The sequence below is a fragment of the Erpetoichthys calabaricus genome, chromosome 11 (assembly GCF_900747795.2).
Source record: "Erpetoichthys calabaricus chromosome 11, fErpCal1.3, whole genome shotgun sequence".
Taxonomy (NCBI): domain Eukaryota; kingdom Metazoa; phylum Chordata; class Cladistia; order Polypteriformes; family Polypteridae; genus Erpetoichthys; species Erpetoichthys calabaricus.
This window is the reverse complement of record NC_041404.2, coordinates 82,423,415-82,434,263: the sequence shown is the minus strand read 5'-3', so window position 1 is coordinate 82,434,263 and position 10,849 is coordinate 82,423,415. Positions and strand designations below refer to the sequence as shown.

General features: G+C 39.3%; 1 protein-coding gene across 1 annotated transcript; it reads right to left on the bottom strand.

Moving 5' to 3' along the window:
* Positions 1-484: 484 nt before the first annotated feature.
* Positions 485-10,500, bottom strand: LOC114642193 (CDGSH iron-sulfur domain-containing protein 1-like). Its single transcript, XM_028791170.2, has 3 exons — positions 10,346-10,500; positions 1,244-1,443; positions 485-771 (listed from the first exon to the last, which is right to left on the bottom strand). Exons 1-3 carry the CDS (start codon positions 10,380-10,382, stop codon positions 682-684), a joined length of 327 nt encoding a protein of 108 aa, XP_028647003.1. The 5' UTR covers positions 10,383-10,500; the 3' UTR covers positions 485-681.
* Positions 10,501-10,849: the final 349 nt, after the last annotated feature.

Here is a 10,849-nt window from a genome sequence, read left to right as displayed (position 1 = left end):
TTAAGAAGAACAAGCCTAAAATAACAGTCAGGTCAGACAATCTTGAGAATGCAGGCATCTAAGTATTGGAAGTCCTTATTTGCAGAAGACTTTAGCAGGTTAGATGAGAAATAAAGACAAAACCTTATTTAAACAGAGGGGTTAAAGTGTGGAGAAAAAGAGGAAATACAACTGATCATAGCACAGCAAATCCTCTGTGATTCAGGGTGAAGGTAGGGTCACAGCCTGGGCTTTATGGACAATGTCTGAGTCAGCCATGCATCAGAATGAACTTGATTTATAAAAATGGAATCTGCCCTGTTACCAACTCTTCCTTAAGTCTAAGAAGGAGTAAACAAAAAAACTGCTGCAACACCCAAGTTTTATTTTTTTTTTTTCCACTTAATCCTACCATCAACCATGTGGAGTTTTTACAGCAAGTGTTCGATGAACAAGGTTACCAGTTTGTCAATTTACATGTAGAAGAATAAGTTCAAACATGATGTTCTGTATACAAGATGGGTTTATTGAACAATTATTATCACATAGAAATGTCAGCTTATCTTCAAAGATATACATTTCATTTTGCATACAGTTGTGTAAATTTAATAAGAAAATAATTAAACCAAGAATTGCAGACAGACTCCATAAAATCAGAACATCTTATAGTTTCAATTTTGTAACTTAGTGTACACAGGAACATTAAGCATCCTTTGCCTTTATTATCAAAGGCCCCACGTTGTCTCCGGTTTCTTCATTATGCTTGCTGTGCGCCCCATCACAATAAGGAAACTGAAAAAAAATATAAATAAAAGATAAAAGAATTGATCAGATTTTTTAATGGAAATTAGGAAAAACATCTGTACAATAAATCATGTTTTACTGCTTACATTACTCATATTTTAATTAGCTGTTTTAAGCTCGGCTCTACAAATAAAAGCCTGAAATTATTCACTATATCCAAAGGAATAATGCCACCCCTTTCAAGGTCACAGATAATGTATACCTTTTTATTATTATTTACGTCCCATTTCTCACACAAATACATGTTGTTTTATAAGTTTAGAAACCCTGAAATATAAAATGAAAAAACTGGCCACAATGAAAGTAATATATATATATATATATATATATATATATATATATTTTTTTTAAGATAAACTATGCTGCAAGCACTTAAGCATTTTATTTAATTCTATTGCTTGGAGCTGTATGGATTGTCACTCTTCAGAAGTAAAGCACAACACAAAAGGATAGCTAGTACCTTCTTCGATCTCCAGCAACGACAATAAACTTTCTTGGTGCCAATGTCTTCAATGTCAAAGCTGTGGAACACTTTAGGGTTGTCTTTGTCAATTTCTTGGTTAATTCGACTCTTCTTGCACCGCTTCCTGCAAACATAGTGGTAATACAAATAGCCTCCAATTGCAGCAACAGCAACTGGCACGGCTACAAAAAGATGGGCTAAAAGAAAAAAAAAAATCCATCAATTAAACAAGCTGACTGACAAATTATTCCCAAAAATATACAACACACATACAATGAGTATTTAGAAAGACAGAATACACAAATTAACATCCTTTATAAACAAAAACAGCACAAATAGTGAAGAATTCCTTATAGCCACAAATTGAAAACTACAGAAGGTTATTCCAGTACTCTTCAAATAAGTAATATTTTTTTTTAAAAACACAGATGCCAAAATCACTGGATAACCTTCAAACAAAATGGACTTGCATACAGTGCATGGTGATGTGATGCATGTTGATCGAGAATGAAGTAAGAATTTCACTGTATTTAGTCCACTTTGACAAAACTACTACTACTTCCAAAAATATATACACTCGCATAGCTCTTTAATGTAATTCAGGGTTATAGGGTAGGGATGTTGTCTATATTAGTAACACTGGATTGCACGGTAGGAAGCATTCCTGAACACAGTCCTTATGATCACACCCCCACCCACTCTCACTCAGAGGCCAAATCAGAGTTACCAGACAACCTAACCTGCAAGTCTTTGGAGATTTTATTTTTCCTCCCACGCCTCCAGAGGAAATGTACACATACACAGGGTGAATATGCAAAAGTGATCAATGCAATGAAAAGTGTGCTTATTTAGGGATAATGTAGTCTCACAGAACATTTTTTAGGCTTTGTTTTACCATGGTATAAAAGAGGCAAACCGCATCAGAAACCCTTCTCCTATTTAGCACTATGGGAAGGCTACGAAACTTCAGTTCACTTTATTTCTGTATAACACTCAGCAGTGAGTGCAGATACTGAGCACTGAGAAAATGTATCATGTAAAATGCAAGTATAAATTATACAAAATTACTAAATACAGAGTTTGTATACAAAGACACCGATTTCTTAAAACACACAGAAAACAAAGTAAAAACCGATTAACATACAAGGAAACCAAAAATATCTGTCCATTAATTCATTGTTCAACACAATGAACGTGTGAAAAAATAAATCTGTTTATCCTTTGAAGCCATCTATTCCAATCTCAGGGTCATGGGTATTGGAACCTAATCATGCAGCAGTGTGTATTAAAAAATCATTCACTATGAATACACACTTGCAATAACTCACCCTGGTCAAGTAATCCCATCATTAACTACATTTTTGGGAACCAAGAAAAAACAGAAGACTCTACACATACAGTTTTGGGACAACACAATAGCACCATTAACTACTATAGTATGGTGTTGTTCAAAACATAAACTGGACATTTTGCGTGAATACCTAATGTTTTAAGTACACAGCAAAAACTACTATATCCTTGAGGGAATACTGTGTTGAATGACCTCTGGTAGAAATTAAAGTTTGAACAAGCCTTGCACATCTGAATTTCATATTTTTGTTTAACAATTATTTCTTTCAGACTGACTCAAGCTTTGTCTGGCTGGCAGGAGAAATTTGGTAACGCAAAATATGCAACTATTTCTTCTCATTTTTAATTGAATTCATTAATTGAACCAGTCAGAGGCCTAATCTTTCACTACTGTCACGACAGTGTTGATTTGGTGTTCTGTTTTGCTTTGTTAGAGCATGAATATATGATTCTGTGCTTTCTGCCAACAACTCCTCTCAAGGAATGTTATTCTTTAGTTCAATCCATTGTTCTCTTTGTCCTCACAAGTACGCACAATCACAATATCAAAAAAAAAAGTATGAATTAGTGTAAGCCATTCTATTTCAGTGTGTTCATAAGAAATGTAATGATATATTTCATGAGTTAGAAGTACATAATAAACAAGAACAGTTGTGTAAGATATTTTAAATATTAAAATTTGTGCTTCAGTTCAAATGTTTGAAGTCTAAATATCCAAGACTATAATAAAAAATTGCTGTGTTCACCCTCTGAGGTCAAAAGAAGGCTAGCTCCCTAAAATAAAGCATCAAAAATCACAAACAGCATCACATTTCTAATACCTGATCTTGAAATAGTCTAAAACAATACCCCATATGCTTATGTTTGGAATTTGCCATTTTTAACCTTCTGAGACTAACTCTTGGAGGGTTTGGACCACAAGTAAAGAAGCAAGTATCAAAAATACATCATATTCATGTTCAGCAACCTTAAAATAGCATAAAACTACACTCTGCATATCTATATAACTGATCCCCATCTTGTGAAAAGTTTGACCCCATGTACTGGTGTGTAAGCAGGAGCTGGACAAAAAACAATTTTCTATAAGAAATTCTTATGAGCACAAAAACAGCACCATAAAATGGCACTATCAGAAAACTGCTTCATGGTAGAGGCACTTTTACACTGGTATGTCTGGTTTATCATTGCAATGGTGATGAATATTTACATGATCAAAACAGTACTGTTTATTTTAAAATGTTGATTCAGTCTTGATGTTGAAAACAGAGTTTCTGTCATTAAAATACATTTATATTTTTTTCTTTGTTATTTAACTGCAGTATGGTAAAATAAGTCATGGCATGCGTATAGTGCTCTAGTCTAGTTTAGATAGATAGATACTTTATTAATTCCAAGGGGAAATTCACATACTCCATCCAGCAGCAGCATACTGATACAAAAAAAACAAAAACAATATTAAAGAGTAATAAAAATGTAGGTAAAAACAGACAATAACTTTGAATAATGTTAACGTTTACTCCCCCGGGTGGAACTGAAGAGTCACATAGTTCGGGGGAGGAATGATCTCCTCAGTCTGTCAGTGGAGCAGGAAAGTGACAGCAGTCTGTCGCTGAAGCTGCTCCTCTGTCTGGAGAGGACACTGTTTAGTGGATGCAGTGGATTCTCCATAATTGTTAGGAGCCTGCTGAGAGCCCGTCGCTCTGCCACAGGTGTCAAACTGTTCAGCTCCATGTCTACAATAGAGCCTGCCTTCCTCACCAGTTTGTCCTGGCGTCCTTCTTCTTTATGCTGCCTCCCCAGCACACCACTGCATAGAAGAGGGCACTCGCCACAACCGTCTGATAGAACATCTGCAGCATCTTATTGCAGATGTTGAAGGACGCCAGTCTTCTAAGGAAGTATAGCCGGCTCTGTCCTCTCTTGCACAGAGAATCAGTATTGGCAGTCCAGTCCAATTTATCATCCAGCTGCACTCCCAGGTATTTAGAGGTCTGTACCCTCTGCACACAGTCACCTCTGATGATCACGGGGTCCAGGAGGGGCCTGGGCCTCCTAAAATCCACCACCAGTTCCTTGGTTTTGCTGGTGTTCAGGTGTAGGTGGTTTGAGTCGCACCATTTAACAAAGTCCTTGATGAGGTTCCTACCTTGATGAGGTTCCTATACTCTTCCTCCTGCCCACTCCTGATGCAGCCCACGATAGCAGTGTCGTCTACGAACTTTTGCACGTGGCAAGACTCCGAGTTATATTGGAAGTCCGATGTATATAGGCTGAACAGGACCGGAGAAAGTACAGTCCCCTGCGGCGCTCCTGTGTTGCTGACCACAATGTCAGACCTGTAGTTCCCGAGAAGCAAATACTGAGGTCTGTTTGTAAGATAGACTACAATCCATGCCACTAGGTATGAATCTACTCCCATCTCTGTCAGCTTGTCCCTAAGGAGTAGAGGTTGGATGGTGTTGAAGGCGCTAGAAGTCTAGAAACATAATTCTTACAGCATCACTGCCTCTGTCCAAGTGGGAGAGTGATCGATGTAGCATATAGATGATGGCATCCTCCGCTCCCACCTCCTCCTGGTATGCGAACTGCAGAGGGTCGAGGGCATGGCGTACCTGGAGCCTCGGGTCGTGAAGCAGCAGCCGCTCCATGGTCTTCATTACATGTGACGTCAGAGCAACAGGCCGGAAGTCGATCAGCTCACTATGACGTGATACCTTTGGGACTGGGGTGATACAAGATGTTTTCCAAAGCCTCTGGACTCTCCCCTGTTCCAGGCTCAGGTTGAAGATGCGCTGTAGAGGACTCCCCAGCTCCAGCGCACAGACCTTCAGCAGTCGTGGCGATACTCCAACTGGACCCGCTGATTTGCTGGCACGAAGTCTCCTCAGCTCTTTGCTCACCTGCGCTACTGTAATTGTGGGTGGGGAATGTCTCTCCTATGCTGGTATCAGCAGAAGGATGGGTGGAGGGTGTAGTACTCCGAGGCGAGAGTGGGTTAGGGTGGTCAAACCTGTTAAAGATGTTGTTCATTTGGTTTGCTCTCTTCACGTCTCTCTCGATGGTGGCACCCTGCTTCGAGATGCAGCCAGTGATGATCTTCATCCCATCCCACACTTCCTTCATACTGTTATTCTGCAACTTCTGCTCCAGCTTTCTCCTGTACTGCTCCTTCGCCGCCCTGAGCTGGACTCGGAGTTCCTTCTGCACGCGCTTGAGCTCATGCTGATCACCACCTTTAAAAGCCCTTTTCTTCTGGTTCAAAAGGCCCTTGATGTCACTTGTAATCCATGGCTTGTTGTTAGCATAGCAGCATACTGTTCTTACTGGAACTAATAATAAATAATAATAATTCATTACATTTATATAGCGCTTTTCTCAGTACTCAAAGCGCTATCCACACAGGGAGGAACCGGGAAGCGAACCCACAATCTTCCACAATCTCCTTACTGCAAAGCAGCAGCACTACCACTGCGCCACCTGTGAGGACCACAATGTCCATACAGAAGTTGATGTAGTCAGTACAGTAATCCCTCCTCCATCGCGGGGGTTGCGTTCCAGAGCCACCCGCGAAATAAGAAAATCCGCGAAGTAGAAACCATATGTTTATATGGTTATTTTTATATTGTCATGCTTGGGTCACAGATTTGCGCAGAAACACAGGAGGTTGTAGAGAGACAGGAACGTTATTCAAACACTGCAAACAAACATTTGTCTCTTTTTCAAAAGTTTAAACTGTGCTCCATGACAAGACAGAGATGACAGTTCTGTCTCACAATTAAAAGAATGCAAACATATCTTCCTCTTCAAAGGAGTCAGGAGCAGAGACTGTCATAAAGGCAGAGGAAAATCAATAGGGTTGTTTGGCTTTTAAGTATGCGAAGCACCGCGGCACAAAGCTTTTGAAGGCGGCAGCTCACACCCCCTCCGTCAAGAGCACAGAAAGAGAGAGACAGATAGAGAGAGACAGAGAAAAACAAGCAAGCAAAAATCAATACGTGCCCTTCGAGCTTTTAAGTATGCGAAGCACCGTGCAGCATGTCGTTTCAGGAAGCAGCTGCACAAAAGATAGCAACGTGAAGATAATCTTTCAGCATTTTTAGACTAGCGTCCGTATCGTCTAGGTGTGCGAACAGCCCCCCTGCTCAATCCCCCTACGTCAGGATCAGAGAAAGTCAGCGCAAGAGAAATGTAAGCTGGGTAGCTTCTCAGCCATCTGCCAATAGCGTCCCTTGTATGAAATCAACTGGGCAAACCAACTGAGGAAGCATGTACCAGAAATTAAAAGACCCATTGTTCGCAGAAACCCGCGAAGCAGTGAAAAATCCGCGATATATATTTAAATATGCTTATATATAAAATCCGCGATGGAGTGAAGCCGCGAAAGGCGAAGCGCGATATAGCGAGGGATTACTGTATTGCAGTCAACAACCTTCTCAATGTTCTTACTATGTGATCCCTGCAGGATATCCCAGTCCGTAGTTCCAAAGCAGTCCCTCAGAACCTGCTCTGCTTCAGGGGACCACTTCCTGAATGAGCGTGTGGTTGCAGATAGCTCCCTCACTCTTGGTTTGTAGTGAGGCTGAAGCAGAACCAGGTTATGATCTGCTTTCCCAAGCGCAGGCAGCGGGGTGGCGCTGTATGCATTTTTAACGTTTGCATACAGTAAGTCAATAGTCTTATTTCCCCAGGTGTTACAATCCACATACTGGGAGAAGGCAGTTTTGTCCAGCGTCACATGGTTAAAATCCCCAGCGATTAGCACAAGCGCCTCAGAGTGCTGCGTTTGTAACTTAGCAACAGCAGAATGGATGATGTCACTCGCTATCTCCAAGTCCGCCCGAGGAGGGATGTAAACAATAACAACAATGACATGTCCAAACTCTCTGGGCAAGCAATAGGGACGCAAACTTATGGCCAACAGTTCGATGTTCCTGCAGCAAGTGGAGATTTTGACGTTTATGTCAATACAAAGTGGTGTAACTCTGGACATGTAGAGAGCGAGTCCTCCTCCTTTGTGCTTCCCGCAGGTACTTGCGTCTCTGTCTGCTCTAACTGTGCTAAACCCGGGTAGCTCCAAGTTAGCATCTGGAATGGTGGTAGTTAGCCACATTTCGCAAAAGCACAACAAACTGCATTCTCTGTAGGTTCTGACATTTTTCACCAGCGCTGCCAGTTTGTCGATCTTATTTGGTAGTGAGTTCACATTTCCCAGGATCACAGAAGGCTTTAGTTTAGTTTAACTAGTACTTGAGCCACCAGATGGCTATCTTTTCATACTAAGCCTGAGTGCGTAAGTCCTACCTGCATGTACATAGCCTCTGCTAACAGCAAGACTGTTGCAATGCCTCCTCACGGCCCAACATTGTAACTGGGTACTTTGTTGTCCCAGGCTAATATTGTCATTGTTATAGGTGATTTTAATGTAAAAGTAGACAATGTAAGAATAGATAACACAATAGAACCACATGGATTATGAGATAGAGGTGAAAAATTAGTACAATGGTGAAGTACAAATAAAAAGCTGATTTTAAACACCTGATTTAAACAAAGTCATTGAAAACTACAGATGTGGAAGAGTCCTGAAGATAGAGTAAATTATTATTGGAGAAAGACTTAGGAATGCTGTAACAAACATTTGTGAGTGAGCTAGTATTCCAACAAAACTAACATAACAAAAGCATTTCCTGGTGCAGACTAATTCTGACCATATTCTTGTGGTAATAAAAATGAGGGAAAAAAAAAATCTAAGAAAAGCAAATATCAACAGAAGCTGCAAATAGAATTGTTAGGAACAAATAAAGACTTGGCAGCTGATTATGCAGTTAAATTTGAAAACAAATTTAATGAATTACAATCGGTCAAATACATTGAAACATACTGGTGTAACTTTTTAAATCTTTTTTACTACCCTTGCTGAAGAAATTTCACCAAAGAAAGAAAGGAAAGCAAAACAGAAATTGACTACTAAAGAGATATTAGATAAGATGGAGTAAAGGCATTGATTAAGGGTAAACACAACACTGAATATGATCGGTTAAATAGCAAATTCAAATAGCTTACAGAAAGGCAAGAGATAACTGGTTGAACGAGAAATGTGTTGAAATTAATGCTCATGTATACATAAATTCAAGATCAATGTACTAAAACATTAAGGAATTGATAAGAAAAATCTTACAGGACAGAGTGCTCAAACATAAAAACAAAAGAGGGAAAACTAGTAATAGATTGTTATAATATATAGAGGAACTGTTTTGGAGAACAGATGAGAAAAGTCAGCACTCACAGAGGAAATAACAGGTCCAGCTATATTAAAATCAGAAGTGGAGCGTCTTGTCAAGAGCATAAACAAAGGGAAGGCAACACCCCCAGATATGATAGCAGTAGAAATGAGGCAGCTGATAAAACTGGTTTAGCCCACTTAACAAAAATATTGAGCAACATTTATGACACTGGAAAACTCCCTAATGACTTAGCAAAATCGGTATTTACTACCTTACTGAAAATACCTGGGGCTTAAGAATGTGAAAAATCACTGAACAATAAGTTTGATGAGTCATGTTATAAAAAAAGATACTTTAAAGGGTCATAAAAAAAGAAGTAAAATTAAGATCTGAAGTGAAGTTTCAGAGGCACACAAATTTATGAACTAACACATAACAAAGAATACAAGGATTATAACATTCTAACTTGTTACATTTGGTCTATCTTAATGTACAATTGTGAAACATGGACTGTGAACAAAACAAAGGAATGTAGACTAGAGAGCTTTATAGCAGAGTTCTAAAAATCCCCTGTGTTAATAAAGTAATGAAGGTGTACTAAAAACAGCAAAGATGAAAAGTAAATTACTAAGTGAGATAAAGAACAGATAAGATATTTAGGACACACCATCAGTGACTGAAGGCACTGAAAATGTTGTATTTGCTAGGAAAAATCACCAGAAAAATAGCTGTTGGAAGGAAGAGTAACACAATCAGTCGAAATGCTGCGAGATGGTTTGGGTAAAACATTAACTGCAATGAGATTCTTAGTACTTGAAGGAACAGAGAGACAGGTGTAAGACTATAATCACCAACGTATCCGTAGGACATGGCACTTGGAGAGAGATAGTAAAATATAAATTAACCCAGAGAAAGATATTCTTGTAAAAAGATATATCATTTTGTTAACTTTTACAAATTATTTTACCTCTCATCCTGTCTTGAGCTAGCTATGGCACAAAACATTTGGAAAGAGCTGTATCAAATATTTCTAAATACATGTTTAGTTCTACTCCTGACGTCAGTATGGAACAAGGCGGTACCATTTTTAAAGAGTAGTAATCAGGCTTGTAAATGGCTATTAACAGTTTTAGCTTTGAAATTAGGATAAATAATTAGTTGCAGAATGAGAAATCCAAATGAAACAACTATGCATCGACCACTAGGTGGAGGCCAAAGAACACAAACTGGAAGCGTTTAAAACAAACTTGTGCTGCTCGATTGCTTTTGGCCTTTAATGTCGATTTCTTTAGAAAAATTAACGCAACTGCACAAACAAAAGAAGAAAACGTGTACTGGCCATATCAGCCAAAGCGTCAACGTCAAGCACACTGGTCACTTCATTCCGCCAGATTTTGTACACAAATAACTAACATGCCTTCTTTCATCCAGATAGCAAAAGAATCCCTTCCACCACAGCTTATCGTATATGCCCCCGGCGCCCACCTTTGCCTCGCTTCATAAGTGAAAACCCCGTTCAGAGAACTACCTTTGACAGAAGGGCATCCTGAACACGACGAAGACATTTTTAATTAAGAGCTGCAGATTTCAAGGTCAAGCGCGTTATGTCTTGTGTTGGCAAGCTGGTGGCACTGTGTCGTGACGTCATGCACGATGACGCGCTGCACATGCGCGATGGGGCTAAGGCGAGTCAGTTCTCACCTCTTTTGGTGTGGCACGCACGTAGTACGCCTGATTATGTTGCTGCCTACTACTGGACTCTGCTTATTAGTGATGGGAACTCCGGCTCTTTTGGTTCGGCTCCCTTTAAAGAGCCGGCTCTTACAGCTCCCTAATGGCTCTTCGTTTAGTATCACTTGGATGCTTATATTTTAGCCTAATTAAGCAGTTATGAATGGTTTGTGTATAGCCTAAGCAATTTCTTATTCATTGTTTTCAAACATTACGTATTTTTATGCATTTTTTCATTACAATAAATACACAGTTACTATTGTTTAACATTTTAATAAAAGCTTTAAAATTGACAACTTAA